Below are 21,794 nucleotides of genomic sequence, written 5' to 3'. Positions count from 1 at the left end.
AATAAGGAAAATAAAGCAAATGACCGGATTTTAAAATTGGGTAAAATTTGAGTATTTTATCGAAGAAAACATACAGATAGTAAGCGCGCACTTAAAAAATCCTGAATATCATTAGTCATTAGGGAAATCCAATGCGATAAACTACAATGTAATACATGAGATATTATGTCCATTCAAAGCTTTACATATAAATGTTCTCAGCAGCCCCAAACTGAAAACAACCTACGTGTCCACCGAAAGTGAATGAATAAACAGACTGTGATATATCCATATATATATATATATATATATATATAAAATAAACGGCAAGTTATTCTGCCAGAAAATGAAATTTTGCCCTTTGCAACAATATGGATGGATTTAAAGGTTATTCTGCAAAGTGAAATAAGAGAAATAAATACGGTATCATTTTACTTATATGTGAAATCTAAAAAACAAAATAAATGTGCAAATATAACAGAGAAACAGTCATGCTGCTGCTGCTGCTAAGGCGCTTCAGTCGTGTCCGACTCTGTGCTACCCCAGAGACGGCAGCCCACCAGGCTCCACCGTCCCTGGGATTCTCCAGGCAAGAGTACTGGAGTGGGTTGCCATTGCCTTCTCCAACAGTCATAGACAGAACAAACAGCCAGAGGGGAGGGGGACTGGGGATGAGAGAAAACGGGAGGAAATGCAAAGATCAAACAGAAAAGCTACTGTTTACTACCTTACTTATTCTATTTCTATAATAAACAATTGGTTACTCCTAACTTCTCAAAACAGCCTTGATGTGTAGGGGCGTGGGATAATTAATTACTGATCAGGGAACAATTACTTTCCTTGCATACTTTTCTCTAGAAGATCACAGTAGTTTCTCCCTTTAAATCACTTATACATAATTTTCTTCTTCACGTTTTTCTTGGTTACTGTTTTTATCAACTATTAAAAATAAGGTTGTTATTCTCTCATGTCCTTTGACAACACACAAAGTTTTGCTCTAAGAAAGACTTTGGAATCTCACTTCTGACCACCGCGCAGAGCAAGCAAGGAACGCTGCGTTTCCCACATAATTTAAAAGCCAAACATTTCAAGTTTCAATCGGAAAGCAACACAGCTACTCTGAAACCTCTGCAAGGCCACTGGGCCTTTAATAAGCCCGCCTCGCCCCAGGGCGCGCACTTCCGGCCGCGGGGGCGCTCGGGAGCTCGCTCCGCGAGCCTTCACCAACCACCGGCTCGGCTTGGCTTGCGCGAGTGCGCCCGCGCACATTTGTGCGCAGGTTCGAATCTCCGCCGCCTCGCGGTTGCTCCCTAACGTCCGGCAGCACCTCGGCGGCGGCTGCGGCGGCGGCGGCGAGGGCTACGCGCGCGAGGTGGGCCGGATCGGCTGCCCCGCCCCCTCCGCCCTTTCCAGCGGCAGCCTTGCCTGGACTCGGTCCTCGGCTTCCCTCGCGCGCTGCGCGCTCCGCCCTCGCCTTCCGCCCCCACAGGTATCCGCATTCGGCCTCCCGCGCCAGGCGGGCTCCGCCCGAGACTTCGGGGCCCATGGCCAAGCGCCGTGCGGCCGAGCCGCTGACGTTCCACGTGCCTTGGAAGCGGCTCCTGCTCTGCGACTTTCCTGAAGAGCCGCCGCCGCCGCCGCTCTGGATCCCGCCGCCGGGGGCCTCTTATCCCGGGCGGCCCCTCGGCTTCCCCGAGCTGCCCCGAAAGCGTAAAATCGACGCGGGGGCTATGACTGAGCCTTCGGTTTCGCCCAGCAAGCGCCGCGACGACGGGGATACCGGCGCCCAGGGCGGCGCGGAGCGTGAGGGCCGCGGCCTGGAGACCAGCGAGTCGCAGCTGCTGCAGCCGCCCGTACGGCCCCGCGGGCCGGGGGTGGAGCCCCGGGGTGTCCGGCCCCCGAGAGGCGGTGGCGACGATGGGGCGGGGCGCGCACAGCCCCAGCGGGGAGACTGGGGGGCCGCACCGCGCCAGGTAGGGGCTGGTGGTGGGCTGGGCGCTCCGACGAGGGGCGGGGGCCGGGGTCGGGGAGAAAGGGTCACCCTTTCCCCGGCACTGCGCGTCCCGGGAAGGAACCTGTCGTCCCCCTCTAAAGTCGTGTTTGTTACGACACTCCCGCTCAAGATGAAAAGCTGGGGTCCTCCCCTTAAGAATGTACATTGACAACCCCCCTTCTACCCGCCCCCCCCCCCCCCAAGCAACACACCAAGGGCCCTAGAGCCGGCCTTGGGCAGCGTCTTGGTTCGTTACGACGGGCAGAGAGCACTAAGCTAAACTAGAGGGAAACAGACCGTTGGGTGAGTTATACACGTGGCCTTGCACCTTCAGCACTTGTGCTGTCCAAGAGGGAAGCAGGGGCATGGGCCATGACAGACGAGAGAGCCTGGTGAAGACGTTGACCGTGAACCGCGATAAGTTAAGCTCCACTACAAAGTTCAGAGAAAGGTGTTATTGCGTCTGCCTCGGTCTAACGATGATTGTTTTCTGGAATTCGTGATCGATTTCTTTCTAAAGAGGGTGACCAATGTAGTAGCCACCAGTTTGACGTCCTTTAAGGGATGGCACAGCTCTTTTGGTTGAGAGGAAGGGCCTCTGTATTTCGGGGAAAAGGCATTCTTAACAGTGTTAAATTCACCCATTCCAGTCCATTTTAGTTCGCTGATTCCTAGAATGTCGACATTCACTCTTGCCATTTCTTGTTTGACCACTTCTAATTGGCCTTGATTCATGGACCTGACACTCCAGGTTCCTATGCAATATTGCTCTTTACAGCATCGGACCTTGCTTCTATCACGTCACATCCACAGCTAGGTATTGTTTTTGCTTTGGCTCCATCCTTTCATTCTTTCTGGAGTTATTTCTCCACTGATCTCCAGTAGCATGGTGGGCACCTACTGACCTGGGGAGTTCCTCTTTCACTATCCTATCATTTTGCCTTTTCATACTGTTCATGGGGTTCTCAAGGCAAGAATACTGAAGTGGTTTGCCATTCCCTTCTCCAGTGGACCACGTTCCGTCAGATCTCTCCACCATGGCCCGCCCATCTTGGGTTGCCCCACGGGCATGGCTCAGTTTCATTGAGTTGGACAAGGCTGTGATCCTAGTGTGCTTAGATTGACTAGTTTCCTGTGAGTATGGTTTCAGTGTGTCTGCCCTCTGATGGCCTCTTGCAACACCTACCGTCTTACTTGGGTTTCTCTTACCTTGGGCGTGGGGTATCTCTTCACAGCAGCTCCGGCAAAGCGCAGCCGCTGCTCCTTACCTTGGACAAGGGGTATCTCCTCACCGCCGCCCTTCCTGACCTTCAACGTGGGATAGCTCCTCTAGGCCCTCCTGCGCCCTCGCAGCCACCGCTCCTTGGATGTGGGGGACGTGAGTCTGAGTGAACTCTGGGAGTTGGTGATGGACAGGAACGCCTGGCGTGCTGCAATTCATGGGGTCGCAAAGAGTCAGACACAACTGAGCGATTGAACTGAACTGAATGCAGTGTTAAGTCTGATCCTATGAAAAAGGATCAGAAAATTAATCTGGTTCTTAACATCAGGTATATGTATAAAGATCTTTGGAGAGTTCCGCTTCCGTGAGAAATGAGCCTGCCCCATATTGGCACTTAAGATGTCTAGATCTGTTGTCTTAGGTGTGGCAGCCACTCGAATTATGACATAACACCTGAGGTGTGACTAGTTCAAACTGAAATGTGCTCAAAGTGTAAAATACACACTAGATTTCAAAGATTTCAAAAAATTTTATATTGAATGGACATTGAAATCATTTGAAGATACTGGCTTGAATAAAATATATACTTTTAAAATATGGCCATTCAGTCAGTTCAGTTCAGTCGCTCAGTCGTGTCCGACTCTTTGCGACCCCGTGGACTGCAGCACGCCAGGCCTCCCTGTCCATCACTAACTCCCAGAGTTTACTCAAACTCATGTCCATTGAGTCGGTAATGCCATCCAACCATTTCATCCTCTGTCATCCCCTTCTCTCGCCTTCAATCTTTCCCAGGATCAGGGTCTTTTCAAATGTCAGTTCTTCGAATCAGGTGACCAAAGTCTTGGAGTTTCAGCTTCAGCATCAGCCCTTCTCATGAATATTCAGGATTGATTTCCTTTAGGATGGACTGGTTGGATTCCCTTGCAGTCCAAGGGACTCTCAATTACGGCCATTAGAGAATTTTAAATAATGTTTGTGACTGGCATTGTGTATTATTGGGCAGCTTTGGTCTCATCTTAGGAATTCAGGCAGTGTTTTGGCACTTAGGGGTTGAACCAGGAGCTTTGCAGGTGGAAGAAGTAAATGAAGAGCTGAGACTTAAGCAAGTTCTCTTCAACCACTACATCATATCATCTGCCCCACATTTCTCCATTGTCCTAAATATCTTATATATCAAATACTTTGCCAATAAAATAGAGTAGTTTCGAAAGATCTTGTTCCATGGTCGTCGGAAATTATCCTTTAGATATAATTATGATGATGAGCATTTCTACCCCAGGTTTTCTTGAAATTAAATTAGACTTTTAAATTCAAACTATTTTTAGATGTTCAAGTCAGCTTAAGACTGAATGATAGCCCTTAGTTTTAAAGTAGAATAAAGAATTACAATTTCCAGTTAAATCATGTCATACCAATGTGCAAAACCTGAAAAAAACAAAAAGCTAGGATGATAGTCATCCAGACCTATTTGGTATGGAGGTAAGTACTGTATAGTCTGAGAACTTGACTGTTTCTGTTACCCTACCCATACCTAGGCTTTCCTACCAGAGTATACTGACTGCAGTATGCCACAAATTGGTAAAAGGGAAATGAAAATGGCAGGTAGGCAAAGGAATTTTTTAGTAAATTGACAGCAGACATCTGCTTAGAATCTCCTGGATGCAACCTGTATCTTCCACAGCAGTGACTACATCTAGAAGTTTTCTGCTTCCTGGACTCACTATAAGCCTGAAGCAGAGAACAAGCCTGTTTTGAGGGATTTCTTCATAAAGACTAGTCCCCTGTTCTCTTTCCACAGGAACCCTCATGTTCCTTTTTTTGGTCCTTTTCCTTGACCTGCTCTTTTGTGCAAACTTAATTTTCTTCAGCTTTTTTTCCCCACTGCCACCAAAGATGCATGATTTTTGTGTTAAGAGTGTTACAGTCAAGGGAAAATAGGATATAGCAAAAACATGTAGAAGTTAAAAAGCTTTTTCAGTTCCTGCAGCAAATGTCTTCCTTGTTCCTCTTGTTCTCAGAGCTTAAGTCCCTATCTTTATCCTTGGGATCTCATTTAGGGAGAATTTCCTCAAATATGTCCTTTCTATACGAAGGATGAAATCTAGGCAGAATGATGGTACCTGTTTTCTGTCCTAGAATCTCGAGTATTTATTGAATTGTTTCAGGTATTAACTGGAGAACTAAAAACCAGGTGTTACTTCAATGAGTATTCATGTATTTTCTCATGTTAGAGTCACTTTATGCAGATTTAGTACTCTGTCAGTGCTGACCTTTACTGTTATTAATTGATATTTAAAATAGCAGAAATGGCATGATTTTAGTTCATAATGATACAGGTTCATCGGCTTCTTGGGATATAATAACTAGCTATATTTGGCAGTTACAGTGCTAGACCGTAATTTGCACAAGAGCGAAGAGTCTTTTTTTATCTGTGATGAAATAGACTTCAGTCAAGATGAGAGTTAATGGGTGTTGGAGTTATCACATAAATGCAGACCTGTCCTGTGGGCAAAGTTTGTGCTCTTAGCTAGTAGGTTATACTGACCTTGTTAAGGAATCTTTTTTGATTTGTGTTTTATAAGTAGGTAATTTGGAAAATAGATTTTTTCCAAAAGACAGAGAAATAGGTCATTGTTTTTAACCGTTGACTTATTAAAATGAAATTTTTCTTGGCATTGTTTGGGTTATTAGATTTTTATCCCAGCGTTAAGAAATTCCCAAGGGATTCTTAATTCGCTAAGCCTTAGTGTCTAAGGCACTGAATGAACTTATTGAAAAGTCCTGTGCTCTCCATTTAAGTAACTAGCGACATGTGCCTACTGAGCATTGAAATGCGGCTAGTCTGAATAGTGCTATGCTATGCTATGCTATGCTATGCTATGCTAAGTCACTTCAGTCGTGTCCGACTCTGTGCGACCCCATAGACGGCAGCCCACCAGGCTCCCCCGTCCCTGGGATTCTCCAGGCAAGAACACTGGAGTGGGTTGCCATTTCCTTCTCCAATGCATGAAAGTGAAAAGTGAAAATGAAGTCGCTCAGTCGTGTCCGACTCGTAGCGAGCCCATGGATTGCAGCCTAACAGGCTCCTCGGTCCATGGGATTTTCCAAGCAAGAGTACTGGAGTGGGGTGCCATTGCCTTCTCCGCTGAATAGTGCTGGATGTGTAAAATACCTGGCAGATTTTAAACTTTTACTATGACAAGAAAAATGTAAAACATCACATTAATTTTTAAAAATATTGACTGTATCTTGAAATGATGGTGTTTTTGGCTCTACTAGATCAAGTAAAATTTTAAGATTGATTTCACATGTTTCTTTTACTCTTTTTTTTTTTTTTTAACTGAAGGTACCAGAAAATTTTAAATTATATATGTGGCTTCTGTTATATTTCTGTTGGATACTGCTGCTATAGCAAGTATGAACCTAAAGTACAGACACGACTTAATATACTAAATATAGATATATTGATACCCATCGAGGAAAGGTGTTAACCTTCAAAGTGATCACCTTGGAAATCTGTATATAATCAATAAGCAATGCACAACATATTTAGCGGATGCTTTTGAAATTTTGTGCCAATTTTGAAATTCTTTGGAACATCAACTTCATAGTTACTTGGAACAGTTTTATAGCCTTTAAGAATAAGCTGTTGAATTTTTAAAGGACTCGCACTCACTTGGATTTATCAGTTTTGGTTTATTGAGTTAAAAGTCATGTCTTGAACAAAATGGTATGTTTAATAAAATGATCAGTTTCAGATTTTCTTGTTATTTACTATATTTTTATTCTAATATTTTTTAGAAGGTTGTCAAAATATTTTAGCCTATGTAAAATCAACCTATTAAAATTCCAAACCTCAGGGCAGAGGCCAAAAGTAAGTTTTAAGATGTGTCTATGTATTTTTTATATTGTTTTCCTCATTGAAAGGTAAAAAATTCTAAGACCATCTTTAGGCATTATTTTTGGGTTGACAAATAGAAGGAAATTCTGGGAAGAGAAGCTCTTGGAGGAGATTCTTTTAAATTTAAACTACTAGCAAGAAATACTTTCACAAATTCATGAATATGAAAATATGGATTTGAGCCCATGAAGTACTTTGATTAGGCAGAATTAATAGTTTATTTGTTGAAGATACAAAATTAAAGACTGCAAAATCTTATGTGAGTTTGTTTTAAAACAAAAAATGGGTTTCATGAAAAACCTCAACTTTTTCTAGACCATTGATGTGCTTTCATCTCTCTCCTTTTCACTAAAGCTCAGTGAAGAATTTTGGCAGTATAACACCTTCCAGTACTGGAGGAACCCTTTACCACCTATTGATCTGGCAGACATTGAAGATGTAAGCGAAGACAACCTGATAGAAACAGCACTGCAGGGCAAGAATGAAGTGGCTGAGATTGATATGGAGTCTTGACAGAAGGAGCCAAAGAAGTGGGTTTTTCTCAACTTGTGGAGACATCTCTAAGTGAATTTATGTATTCTTAAGGAAAAAAGTTATTTTCCATACTTGATGTGATATCATTCCCAAACCTGAAAAATGAGGAAAAGTTGTTTCAAAGATAAATGCCTGCAGTCACTACTGTACCTCCCAATGGGGATTTGTCAAGGATATAGTGCAGTTGTAGGGGAAGTACTTATGTGTGCATTCTTAAGAAAAATGTATGTGTAGGTTCTAAATTTGAAGATACCAGTCTTACAAAAGTAATTTTGACAGTTACAGAAATAGATGGGAAACATTCAGATATTCCTCTTGTTGCACCAAAAAATTAATTTGTGTACATGAAATGAATATTGTTTTATAATAACTTATTAATAAAATACTTTCTAATACACTTCATTGACTCTTTTTTTGTTGAACAAATAGCTGACTTAAACATCTGTGCAAACTTAAAATGGGGTTCTTTCTGAAACCTAGTATAGTTTTAAAAGAGCTTTCTAAATGTAAAGTAGTGAGAATTTCAGTTTGGGTAGCATGTTTGTATAACTTCCAGTAGTTAAGATTTGTTAAACTTGACTGTAGGCCATCAGTAATGGATAAAGAACAAAGAGAATTGAGCAGGTGATTCCTTCTCCTCCTTTCCTAGGATAAGAAGAAATTTATATTTCTTTTTATGCTTTTATTGTTATTTCTTGATTTTGAATTGCTTTGAGGACATGGTGTTTATTGCTTATTATCTAGACTCGTAGTCATCAACACTTATACAACTTTCAAAGATTTTGTATGGGCCCCACTCTTGAGAGATTCGCATATAATTGTTCTGAGGTGGGCTTGGGTATAACTATTTTTTTTAAGCACCAATCGTTCTTCCTCCCATTTCTCAAATGTGCAGACTGGTTTGAGAACCAGTAGACTAATAGTAGGTTTTCCTGTTTAAAGGAGATAACTAATGAGCTGAAGCACTGCCTTCTTAATTAGCTATGTTTTTATTTTGCTCTGTTGATGGCTTTGTTACAACTAAATTGTGTTATGAGTCTTTCATTGTTGAAGAAATTAAGCAATTTATGTTTTCAGTTATATTAGTATCAGTAATTAAGTTAATTAACTTTAGTACTGTATCCAGAGTGTTGGCTTTGTAATTGACTGACTTGGCTTTGTATGTTTTTGTTGTTGTTAATGACATTAGATCCAAAATTTAGGAAGGATGCCATTGAGAAAAAAAGAAATACTAGTGTGTACTGTGGAGTGTGTACTGTAGCATTTAAATATGGGCTGACATTAGTAAGAATATTCTAGAAGAGAAGACAAACGTGTATAGCTAAGTCTTTGGCGTCAGGTATGGTTCAAAGTCTTGTCCTACTGCTTTCTACCTATGTAATATTAATTTGGGCTTCCTTGTTGGCTCAGATGGTAAAGAATCTACCTGCAATGCGGGAGACCTGGGTTTGATCCCTGGTTGGGAAGATGCCCTGGGAGAGGGCATAGCAACTCACTCCAGTATTCTTGCCTAGAGAATCCACATGGACAATTATTTTTCATCTCCAAGCCCCAGATGTGTCAGCTTGTAAAATTAGAATAAATAATATCTATCTCAGACTATATTTATTGTGAAACAATATACAAAATACCTGCATCATCTTGTCTAATTCTCTTAATATTCTTAAAGGTACAAAAAAAATATTTGGAATAAATGTGCTTCTTATAGTTGCACTTCATTCCGCTTTAAATTGCTACTAGGAACTTTAAGGAGAAGAGCTGGAATTTGAAGAAATAGCAAAGGAACTGTGGAGTGGAGGGTAGCAGTTAAAGTCAGTGAAAAGGGGAAACTTTCTTCCTGCTTTATAGTTAATCCTGAGGGTAAGGTACCCTTTTATTTTGGGAAGGTGTCCATTTTTTTGCACTGCTCTTCCTAGTGCCTGAACAATGCCTGTCACATAGTAGACAGTTGCATGAACGAATGAGTGTGTGCTCTTATCTGTTGGGAAGGTCATGCTGGCAATTTTAGGCCATTTCCCTTAGAAGTGTATACAAAAGGTTTGTTGTAGAGATCCAATAGACAATGGAAATGCATTAAGTTAATTATATTTGTTATATAATAACTAAGACTATAAGGACTAAGATGTCTCCCAAATGAGCAATAAGAGATGTTTACTTTGACAAAAAATTTCATAGGATACCACATTGCAGTGTCTGAGTGAAGATGCAGAGTAGCTTGGATATCTTTTTCAAGGATATGTCAAAAAGCATTAAAACCATAAGGTAAAGATTCAGGGAAAATACTTGTTGTTATTATGTTAAAAGTTTTAGTATTTTATGTAGGTGTATATGTATTTTAGTAAAATGTAATAAAATTTATACATATATATTAATACATAAAATATGTATAATATACACATACAGGGTATGTATGTGTGTGTTTACATATATAGAGAGATTTGAAATAATTTTGTCCTTTAAAAAAAAAAAATTGGTCGCCTCAGGTAACTTGGCAAAATAACCTTGTGGATAAATTGAAATGGAAATTAAAAAGTAGGTTTTGTTTTTTTTTTTTAAAGTTGTATGCCCTTCACTCAGATTCCCTAATGTAGTATCTTACATTATCACAGTATGATTATGAACATGAGGAAATTAACATCAGTATAATTCTATTATACTTTTATGAGGACATGGAAAGAGTGACATCAGACAACTTCTTTAAAGAATGTATGTCAAAAACTTAAAGGGAAGATTCAGATTTCATTGCTGTCTTACTAACATCCCTTTTCTGGCTCAGGATTCAATCCATATTATATGTTTAGTTGTATCTCCTTAGTCCTCTTTACACAATTTCTCAAAATGTCTTTGCCTTTCACGACCTTGGTACTTTTTGAAGAGGACTGGTTAGTTATTTCATCAGATGACACTTGATTTCTGTTGATTTGTCTGATATTTCCCATAATTTGCATTTTTGATAAGAACTTCATAGAAGTGTTGGAGGCACTGGATGTCAGTTTGTGTCATTGGTGATTGTAACTTTGATTAGTTGGTTAAGGTGGTGTCTGCCATGTTTCTTTCTTGTAAAGTTACAGTTTTCTCCTTTAATTAATAATTCACTTCTGGAAAAGTTTTTTTGAAACTATATAAATTTCTCATTCTGCACACAAGTTTTAGAAGCTTGATGATTCTTGCCTGAAATACTTATTTCTCTGGTATATGTCAAATGTTAATTTTCTGTTTCCATCATCTCTACTATATTTATTGGAATTCTCCTGTAAAGGAGAGCTTTCCTTTCATCCTCATTTCTATAGTCAATTGATTATATCAATATAGACTAACGAGTATATATTTTATCCTATGAGTTATAATCTGTTGCTATCATTATTTACTTACACAAATCCCAGGTTTAATCATTGAGAGTCCTTCAAGTTGGTTCTTTTGCTCTCCCCCTTTTAAAATGTATTTTGTTATTTATTGTGTGAATACTGATTAATATTGGCAGAACACTTTTGCACTTACAAGGTGAAGGATGGAAATCAGTGCCAGCTGTGGCATCACTATGTTACTTAACAATTTGAGTCTTGTTTTTCTCCTCAGAAAATGGGAACACTAATACTTACCTCAGAGGAACAGAGTTGAGGTGAAATGACATGGTAATTGTGGGGAACCCGTAATTGCCACTAAATACATATTTCTCTTCCTTTACAGTACTTGAAGTGCATGTATTCATTATCTTTCTGGTAGTTAACTATTAGTGATATCAGTACCTAAAGTTGACTGAGGTAAACACTCTACGAAAGGCACTTTTAAAGAATTTCAGCTATTATCTGGAGTCCACAGACCTAAACAATAATATCGTAACAGTTTATATTTGTTGGTTGTATGACCCCATGATAGGCAGAGATGGATCCCAAGATTCCCAGCCCCTGTGGTAACATCCATTTATTTGATCAAACACTAATTTAGGTACTACTGTGACTACTTTGCAGATGTTACTAAGGTCTCAAATCAGTTGATCTTAAGATAGGGAGGTGAACTAGGTGGGCCTGATATAAATCACACAAGCCCTTTAAAAATGAGTAGAGAGGTTAGAGACAGAGGAAGTCAGAGAGCTACAAAGTGTGGTAGGGGTTCAATAGGAGAGTAATTCTCTGGCTTTGAAGATTGAGGGAGCCCATGTGTAAGAACCTGAGAGCAATCACCAGAGGCTGTGGGTAAGTCCTTGTGGCCACCCAGAAAGAAAATGGGACCTCAGTCCTACAACCTCAAAGATCTAAACTCAGCCAAAAACGTGAATGAACTTGGAAGTGGATTCTTCCAAAGAACTTTGAGAAGGAGCATAGCCTGGCTGACATCTTGATTTCAGCTTAATGATACTCTGAACAGAGAACATTACATGTCAAACTGGACTTCTGACATACAAAAGTGAGTTAATTCAGTGGTTCCAGATTTTGAGCACCAGAGACCACTCTCGGAGAGGACAATTTTTCCACGGACCACGGTTGTGTCTGGGGGTGATGGTTTGGGGATGATTAAAGCACATTTATTGTGCAATTTGTTTCTATTATTGCATCAGCTCATCAGGCATTAGATCCCAGATTTTGGGCACCCCTGAGTTAATTGAAGAGGTTTGTTTTTCTAGACTGCTTAGTTTGTGATAATTTTATTAGGCAGCAATAGAAAGCTAATAGAGACCCCATCACTTTTTAGCACTTCCTTATCTTCTCACACAAGACGTCTGCCACAGATGTTTCTCTTGTAAATTCTCTACCCTAGTCCTGAAATTATTTCTCCCAAAAGCCCTGACTTCTTTATTAGAGAAAGGTATTTAGAAATGAAGAGCTCAGTGCAAGATATACTCGTTGGTATTGGGTATCGTTGCTTTCTAGGTCCTCTCAGCTGACAAAACAATAAAATATATTTGTGTACACAACTATGTATTTCTATATCTATCTGAATATTGTGTCTATATCTGTATAAATATTTTTTATTTTTGGCTGTACAGCTTGCACGATCCTAGTTCCCTGACCAGGGATTGAACCCTGCAATGCTAGCACCGAGTCCTAAACCACTGAACCATCAAGGAATCCTGTACATCTTTTATTAATGGATTTTAAAAATATTTAAAAACACATGAATTCATATGGCACCTCCCAGGTTTCACTAGTAATAAAGAATCCACCTGCCAGTGTGCAAGAGGTATTAGAGATGAGGGTTCGATCCCTGAGTTGGGAAGATCCCTGTCTGGAGGAAATGGTACCCCACTTCAGTATTCTTGCTTGGAAAATTCCACAGACAGAGGAGCCTGGTGGACTACAGTCCATGTAGTCACAAAGAATCGGATAGGACTGAGCGTCTGAGCACATGAGTTCATATTGATGCAATATGGCAGGGTTCATTTTTATCTTCCCCTCTTTCCTTATTTGTTAACTCTTCTCTAATTGTGAGAAAACTGGGCTGTTTATCCAGAGTATAATTATTTACTCAATTCTTGCCTCAAATTTATATATATAACATAATCTAAATTGTTAACCCATACTTCTATAAAAAGCAGGGAGGCTAATTAGATTAAAATACACTTCTTTTTGTCTTTGGTCTTTGGATATTCAATTAAAATACTGTTTTCCAAAGTTACTTCAGTAGGTTCTTATTTCCCATCCCTCTCTTCAAAAGTGAGAGTTATATTATTTGTTTGTAATATAGTTGGGTTCAATTGTTTCTGTTTTGACTTTACATCTTTGTTCTTTTAATTTTATAAGTTTGTAAAACATCTGCATAGTTCTACAAGTCAGAACTATGTAAAAATGTATAATCAGAGAAGTCGTTCCCACTACATCTTTTACCCTACTCTCATTCCCTTGTTTTTCCTACTTTATTCTCACCCCTGAAAGTGAAACTCTCATTAATTTCTGATTTGTTCTGTTGTTTTTATTTGTGCACTAATGGGCAGGTAGATATGGAATTTCTTTTCTATATATAATATATATATATAATTCATACAAATTTATTATGAAACTATGATTCTAATAAATGAGTAATGGGTTAAACTGCAAAAAAAATAGTTTACAAAAAAAATGAACATGAGCAAAATATTTTGGTTGAGATCTGTCTGCATCTGCCTAGATGGTTGTCCCTCAGGTAATTGCATCAGTATTTATTCACCAGTCCTCTATCAAACTGTAGAATTGTTTCCAATCTTTTCTGTTACAGATAGTGCCACAATGAATTACTTTGTGCATCAAAAAAAAAAAAAAAATTCTAATAGATTGTGGTCCTAAATTTAAGATACTACTTCCAATATAAATTGGAAAAAGTTGCAGATAATGCTTTAGTTTTACTAACACCTTTTAAAAATTTTTTTATTTATTTTTGTTGGAGGCTAATTACTTTACAATATTGTAGTGGGTTTTGTCATACATTGATATGAATCAGCCATGGGTTTACATGTGTTCCCCATCTTGAACCCCTCTCCCACCTCCTTCCCCATCCCATCCCTCTGGGTCATCCCAGTGTACCAAACATGAGCACCCTGTTTCATGCATCGAACCTGGACTGGCAATCTGTTTCACATATGGTAATATACATGTTTCAGTGCTATTCTCTCAGATCATCCCACCCTCGCCTTCTCCCACAGAGTCCAAAAGACTGTCTATACCTCTGTGTCTCTTTTTCTGTCTCACATATAGGGTTATCGTTACCATTTTTCTAGATTCCATATATATCTAACACCTTTCTTAAAAGCAATTTGATGATTTGCCTTACTATAATTTGAACAGGTCATTCTATATAGGAAAATTATCCTAAAAATAATCAGAAAATTAAATGTGCACTTATATATCACAATATTATTTATAATAGTAGAATATTATAAATAATAGCTTTGAAGTGAATGGATGGATAATTTAAGTATCTATAACAGAATGAAACCATAATGTTATTAAGAATTTTAATGATATAGAAAAATGCTTAAAAATGTGTGAGAATAGGGACTTCCCTGGTGGTCCTGTGATTAAGACTCTGTGCCCCCAATTTGGAGTGCCTGGGTTCAATCCCTGGTCAGGGAACTAGATCTCACATCTGTCGTGCCACACTTAAGACTTGGGACAGCCAAATATTTTAAAAAATAAGTGAGCATAAAATTAGGTCTTTAAGGGCTGATCAAGGTGCAATAAACTCAGTACATTCTTTCTCTTTCCCACTAATTACAACTAAAAACTTCAGCAAAAATAGATCTGTAGTTTCTGAAAACTAAATGAAAACTACTGGATTGGAAACAGAAGTCAAATTTGGCAAAGCAACTCATACAATGTTAAGTTTTCTGGCTTTATTTCTTACCCTTTTCCCCAGCTTTGAATAAAGAGTAAACACTCAGCAGAACTACTGTGGCAGCGTGGGCAGTCCAAATTCTGAGAGAAGCTTCAGTTTTGGGGTAGAAGACCAAGAAAGAAAGCTGCTTTGAGTAGAAGAAAGAATTCTGGAGATAAGAGAGCTGGTAAGTACATAATTCTGTAATTGTGTATATAAACTGGCACTAGTCCTTGGCTCATCCCTGAGGTAGGGGTCCCCAGCCTCTGGGATCTAACGTCTGATGATCTGAGGTGGTGCTTGTAATAATTACAGAAATAAAGTGCACAATAAATGTAATGTTCTTGAATCATCCCCAAACCACCTCCCCTGTCCCCACTACCCCTGATCCGTGGAAAATTGTCTTCCATGAAACCGGTTCCTGGTGCCAAAAATGCTGGGGACCACTGCCCTAAGGTACACATTCGTGGGACAGATTAAAAGCTATATAGCAAAGACATTGAGAACTAAACCACAGTATGAACTTGTGCCCAGTTTCTTCACTGGTATCTGAGTGATGCATGCATGGGGCAGGCCCTTAGCAACATAGCCATGACTTTGACAACTAAACTGACTTTAGAACCATACCCACAAAAGAGACAGAATTTATGGTCTGAACCTAACTGGGCTGAGTGCCTGCTTTTAAAAAAATCAACATCCTTTAGTGGATTTTAAAAGGACCCATAATCTCACGATGTAATATTTGGGACAAAATCCAAAGTACTTAACATGCAAACAGTCAGGAAAATGTAATCAATTTACAAGGGAATAATAATCAACAGATGCCAAGTCTATGGTAAGACACATGTTAAAATTATAAAAGTTGTTTTTGTATTGAAATACAGTTGATTTACAATCAAGGTATATTAGTTTCAGCATAGTGATTCTGTGTTTTAATAGATTATACTCCATTAAAAGTTATTACAGGATACTGACTATAATTCCTTGTGTTATACAATATATCCATATTACTTATCTATTTTATACATATAGTTTGCATCTTTTAATTGCATACCCTTAATTTGTCCTTCCCCTCTTCCTTTTCCCCTCTAGTAACCATTAATTTATTTTCAATATCTGTGAGTCTGTTTCTGTTTTGAGATGTGTGTGTGTGTATATCTTGTATCATTGTATTATTTTTTAGGTTCCACATATAAGTGATCATTTAAGTCTTTCTCTTTGTCTGATTTATTTCACTAAGCATGATATTCTCTAGGTTCATCCGCATTGCTGCAAATAGCAAAATTCCATCCTTTTTATCCTGGAATAATATTCCATTGCATGTATATATGGCATCTTCTTTATTCATTCATCTATTGATGGACACTTAGGCTGCTTCCCTATCTTGATCATTGTAAATAGTGATGGCTATGAACGCTGGTGTGCAAGTATATTTTTGACTTAGTATTATTGTTTTATATATTCCCAGGAGTGGAATTGCTTGATCATATGGTTCAGTTCAGTTCAGTCTCTCAGTCGTGTCCAACTCTTTGTGACCCCATGGACTGCAGCATGCCAGGCCTCCCTGTCCATCACCAACTCCTGGAGCTTACCCAAACTCATGTCCATCAAGTCGGTGATGCCATTCAACCATCTCATCCTCCACTGTCCCTTTCTCTTCCTGCCTTCAATCTTTCCCAGTATCAGGGTCTTTTTCAATGAGTCAGTTCTTTGCATCAGGTGGCCAAAGTACTAGAGCTTCAGCTTTAGCATCAGTCCTTCCAATGAAGATTCTGGACTGATTTCCTTTAGGATTGACTGGTTTTATCTGCTTGCAGTCCAAGGGACTCTCAAGAGTCTTCTCCAACACCACAATTCAAAAGCATCAATTCTTCCATGCTCAGCTTTCTTTATGGTCCAATTCTTATATCCAAACATGACTACTGGAAAAACCATAGCTTTGACTATATGGACCTTTGTTGGCAAAGTAATGTTTCTTCTTTTTAATATGCTGTTTAGGTTTGTCATAGCTTTTAATCCAAGGAGCAAGTGTCTTAATTTCATGGCTGCAGTCACCCTCTGCAGTGACTTTTAATTTTATGGCTGCAGTCACCATCTGCAGTGATTTTGGAGCCCAAGAAAATAAAGTCATATAGTAGTTCTATTTTTTAAATTTTGGGGGGAACTTTTGTATGCTATAATTTTTTGAGGAATCTCTAGAAGTCATGTGGTAATTCTATTTTTTAATTTTTTTTGAGGAACCTCTATACTGTTTTCCATCAGAGAAGGCAGTGGCACCCCACTCCAGTACTCTTGCCTGGAAAATCCTATAGACGGAGGAGCCTGGTAGGCCGCAGTTCATGGGGTCGCTAAGAGTCGGACACGACTGAGCGACTTCACTTTCACTTTTCACTTTCATGCACTGGAGAAGGAAATGGCAACCCACTCCAGTGTTCTTGCCTGGAGAATCCCAGGGACGGGGGAGCCTGGTGGGCTGCCGTCTATGGGGTCGCACAGAGTCGGACACAACTGAAGTGACTTAGCAGCAGCAGTATACTGTTTTACATAGTGCTTGCACAAATTTACATTCCCACTAACAGTAGCTCAGGGTTCCCTTTTCTCTACATCCTCTCCAATATTTATTATTTGTAGACTTTTTAAAATTCATAAGGTAAATTTATTTTTATTAATTTTTATTGGAGTATAATTGCTTTACAATGTTAGTTTCTGCTGTACAGTGAAGTGAATCAGCGATATGTATACATATATCCTTTCTTTTTTGGATTTCCTTCCCATTTAGGTTACCACAGAGAATTGAGTAGAGTCCTCTGTGCTATATATTGATAGTAGATTCTCATTAGTTATCTATTTTATACACAACAGTGTGTGTATATATATATCAATCATGATCTCCCAGTTCATCTCACTCCTCTTCCCCCCTCTGATATCCATATATCTGTTCTCAACATCTGCATGTCTGTAGACTTTTTGGTGATAGCCATTCTGACACATGTGAAGTGAAATCTCACTGAGAATTTGATTTGCATTTCCCTGATGATTAGCAATATTGAGAAACTTCTCAAGTGCCTGTTGGCCATCTGTATATTTTCTTCAGGAAAATGTCTATGCAGGTTTAGGTATTCTGCCTTTTTTTTTTTTTTTTTAGTATTGAGTTGGTGATCTGTTTACATATTTTGGATATTAACCACTTGCTGGTCATATCATTTGCAATTATTTTCTTCCAGTCAATAGGTTGTCTTTTCATTTTGTTAATGGTTTCCTTTGCTCTGCAAAAACTTTTAACTTTAACTGGTTCCACTTGTTTAATTTTGCTTTTTTTCCTTTTGCTATAGGAGGCAAGTCTAAAAAATATTGCTATGATTTATGCCTCTTGAAAAACCTGTATGCAGGTCAGGAAGCAACAGTTAGAACTGGACATGGAACAACAGACTGGTTCCAAATAGGAAAAGGAGTACATCAAGGCTGTATATTGTCACTGTGCTTATTTAACTTCTATGCAGAGTACATCATGAGAAACGCTGGACTGGAAGAAGCACAAGCTGGAATCAAGATTGCTGGGAGAAATATCAATAACCTCAGATATGCAGATGACACCACCCTTATGACAGAAAGTGAAGAAGAACTAAAGAGCCTCTTGATGAAAGTGAAAGAGAAGAGTGAAAAAGTTGGCTTAAAGCTCAACATTCAGAAAACTAAGATCTTGGCATCCAGTCCCATCACTTCATGGCAAATAGATGGGGAAACAGTGGAAACAGTGGCTGGCTTTATTTTTGGGGGGCTCCAAAATAACTTCAGATGGTGATTGCAGCCATGAAATTAAAAGACGCTTACTCCTTGGAAGGAAAGTTTTGACCAACCTAGATAGCATATTCAAAAGCAGAGACATTACTTTTCCAACAAAGGTCCATCTAGTCAAGGCTATGGTTTTTCCAGTGGTAATGTATGGATGTGAGAGTTGGACTGTAAAGAAAACTGAGCACCGAAGAATTGATGTATTTGAACTGTGTTGTTGGAGAAGATTCCTGAGAGTTCCTTGGACTACAAGGAGATCCAACCAGTCCATCGCAAAGGAGATCAGTCTTGGGTGTTCTTTGGAAGGACTGATGCTAACGCTGAAACTCCAATACTTTGGCCACCTGATGCAAAGAGCTGACTCAATGGAAAAGACCTTGATACTGGGAAAGATTGAGGGCAGGAGGAGAAGGGGACGACAGAGGATGAGATGGCTGGATGTCATCACCGACTTAATGGACATGAGTTTGGGTAAATTCCGGGAGTTGGTGATGGACAGGGAGGCCAGGTGTGCTGTGGTTCATGGGGTCGCCAAGGGTTGGACACGACTGAGCAACTGAACTGAACTGATGTCAAAGAGTATTCTGCCTACGTTTTCTTCTAGGAGTTTTATGGTTTCAGGTCTTATATGTGGCTCTTTAATCCATTTTGAGTTTATTTTTGTATGTAGTGTGAGGAAATATTCAAATCTAATTTTTTTATATGTAGCTCTTTAATTTTCCCAGCACCACTTATTGAGGAGATTGTCTTTTGTCCTCTGTATATTCTTGCCCCTTTGCTTATAGATTAACTGGCCATAAGTGCATGGGTTTAATTCTGGGCTCTCTATTCTGTTTCATTGCTTTATGTGTCAGTTTTTGTGCCAGAACCATACTGTTGATTACTGTGGCTTTGTAGTATAGTCTGAAGTCTGGGAGTATGTTACCTCTAGCTTTGTTCTTTTTTCTCAAGTTTGCTTTGGCAACTTTTGTGGTTCCATATGAATTATTTGTAATTATCCATAAGGTTAGTTATTTGAAAAATGTCATGGCTATTTTGATAGGGATTGTTTTAAATCTGTAGATAGCTTAAGTAGTATGAACACTTTATTAATTCATTCAGTCCATGAACATGACATACATTTGCATTTGTTTGTACCATCTTCAGTTTCCTCCATGTAGTATCTTATACTTTCAAAGAGTATAGATCTTTCACCTCCTTGGTTAAGTTTATTCCTAGCTATTTTATTCTTTTCCAAGAAAAATCTCAAATAAAAAGCATAACCTACCATCAAAAGAAGTGAGAAAAGGAAGAAAAAAAACAAAGTCCAAAATCAGCAGAAGATAGAAAATAATAAAGACCAGAGAAGTAAATAAAACAGAAATTCAAAGAACAATAGGAAAGATCAATGAAACCAAGAGCTGGTGTTTGAAAAAGCTAAACAAAACTGACAAACCATTAGCCAGGGTAACCAAGAAGAAAAGAAAGATGAAAAAATAAACAAAATAACAAATGATAGAAGAGAAATTACAACCAATACCACAGAGATGTAGAAAATTATAAGAGAATACTACCATCAGTTATATGCCAGCAAATCAGACCACCTAGAGGAAACAGGTACATTTTTAGACATATAACCTGCCAAGACTGAACCAAGAAGAAACAGACAATTTAAACAGCTTGATAACTAGTAGTGGAATTGAACTTGTAATTTAAAAACTTCCAACAAACAAAAGTCCAGGATTGAACAGCTTCACAGGGGAATATATAAATAAGGAATAATACCTATCTTTCTGAAAATATATTAAAAAAAAAAAACTAAACTAAAAGAATGGAACACTCCCAAATTCATTCTATGAGGCCACCACTACCCTAATACCAAAACTAGATAAAAACACTACAGAAAAGGAAGTTTATGGTTTTGTTTTTTAGTCCAAGATAGAGTGATGTTGTAGTCATTACATTGCTTCTGAATATTTTATTTAGGTGTTTCTAAAGGCTTACTGAGCCTTTTGAACACCTGGACTTTTAAAAATAGTATTGTTTTCCATATAAATAGCTCAATATTTTTAATTAACTGTTTAAAATATATTGGCTTGACCTTAAGATGAAAGGTATTAGTTATCAGTCTTACAAAGGGCATTATTACATAATTCTGCAATGCTTATTAAAATTTGAAGGCAGTATTTTTATTTTTTTAATATGATAGTTTTTCTAACTTGAGCTTGTAAAGTTGCAGGTGCAAAAGTATGGGTGTATTCAATAATGTCTAATAGAATTCTAACTAAGCTTTACAGGCATCATTTGATCACTGTGTTTCATTGTTAAACAAGCAGCTGTAAAGTCTTGCAGACAAAGATGTTAACACAGCACATGACTGTATCTGTTCATGGCTAAATCTATTATCTATAAATAATAAATCTATATTTAAAAATGTATGTTTTTTTTCTGACCATACAAGGAATATATGCTCATTTTGAAAATTCATGAGAGCATGATGGTATAGAAAAATTAAAATCCTGTTTCCAGAGACAATCATGGTTTTAGCTTGATTTTTCTTATCTATAGTTATATATATATGTATTTGAATTCAACATCATTGCTTTATTTAATCAAAGAAAGACAAGGACATGGCTGAATATACATTTAATTATTTTTTCAAATTCACATTGTTTTTAGAGTGCTCTTGAGTTGTTAACACAGTGTTCTTTTTTTATTTTTATTAAATTTATTTATTTTAATTGGAGGTTAATTACTTTACAGTATTGTATTGGTTTTGCCATACATCAACATGAATCTGCCATGGGTGTACATGTGCTCCCGATCCTGAACTCCCCTCTCACCTCCCTCCCCATACCATCCCTCTGGGTCATCCCAGTGCACCAGCCCCAAACATCCTGTATCCTGCATCAAACCTGGACTGGTGATTCATTTCTTATATGATATTATACATGTTTCAATGCCATTCTCCCAAATCCTCCTACCCTTCCCCTCTCCCACAGAGTCCAAAAGACTGTTCTATACATCTGTGTCTCTTTTGCTGTCTCAAATACAGGGTTATCGTTACCATCTTTCTAAATTCCATATATATGCGTTAGTATACTGTATTG

The 21,794-nt window shown here is 38.6% G+C and overlaps 1 protein-coding gene and 1 long non-coding RNA gene across 2 annotated transcripts; both read left to right on the top strand.

Moving 5' to 3' along the window:
• The first annotated feature begins 914 nt into the window (after nt 1-914).
• C8H9orf40 (chromosome 8 C9orf40 homolog) lies at nt 915-8,026 on the top strand. Its single transcript, XM_086415546.1, has 2 exons — nt 915-1,952; nt 7,450-8,026. The coding sequence occupies exons 1-2, from the start codon at nt 1,524-1,526 to the stop codon at nt 7,606-7,608; spliced, it is 588 nt and encodes a 195-aa protein (XP_086271672.1). The 5' UTR covers nt 915-1,523; the 3' UTR covers nt 7,609-8,026.
• A 6,877-nt stretch (nt 8,027-14,903) lies between these two features.
• LOC147367044 (uncharacterized) lies at nt 14,904-20,197 on the top strand. The gene is made up of 2 exons (XR_015169740.1): nt 14,904-15,100; nt 18,246-20,197. It is a non-coding gene; the product is annotated as an uncharacterized LOC147367044 (long non-coding RNA).
• Nucleotides 20,198-21,794: the final 1,597 nt, after the last annotated feature.

Source organism: Bos grunniens, chromosome 8 (genome assembly GCF_055505025.1).
Source record: "Bos grunniens cultivar Pamir isolate PY7600 chromosome 8, Bosgru_T2T1.0, whole genome shotgun sequence".
Classification (NCBI taxonomy): domain Eukaryota; kingdom Metazoa; phylum Chordata; class Mammalia; order Artiodactyla; family Bovidae; genus Bos; species Bos grunniens.
The sequence above is the reverse complement of the archived record's forward strand: the minus strand, read 5'-3'. Positions and strand labels throughout refer to the sequence as shown.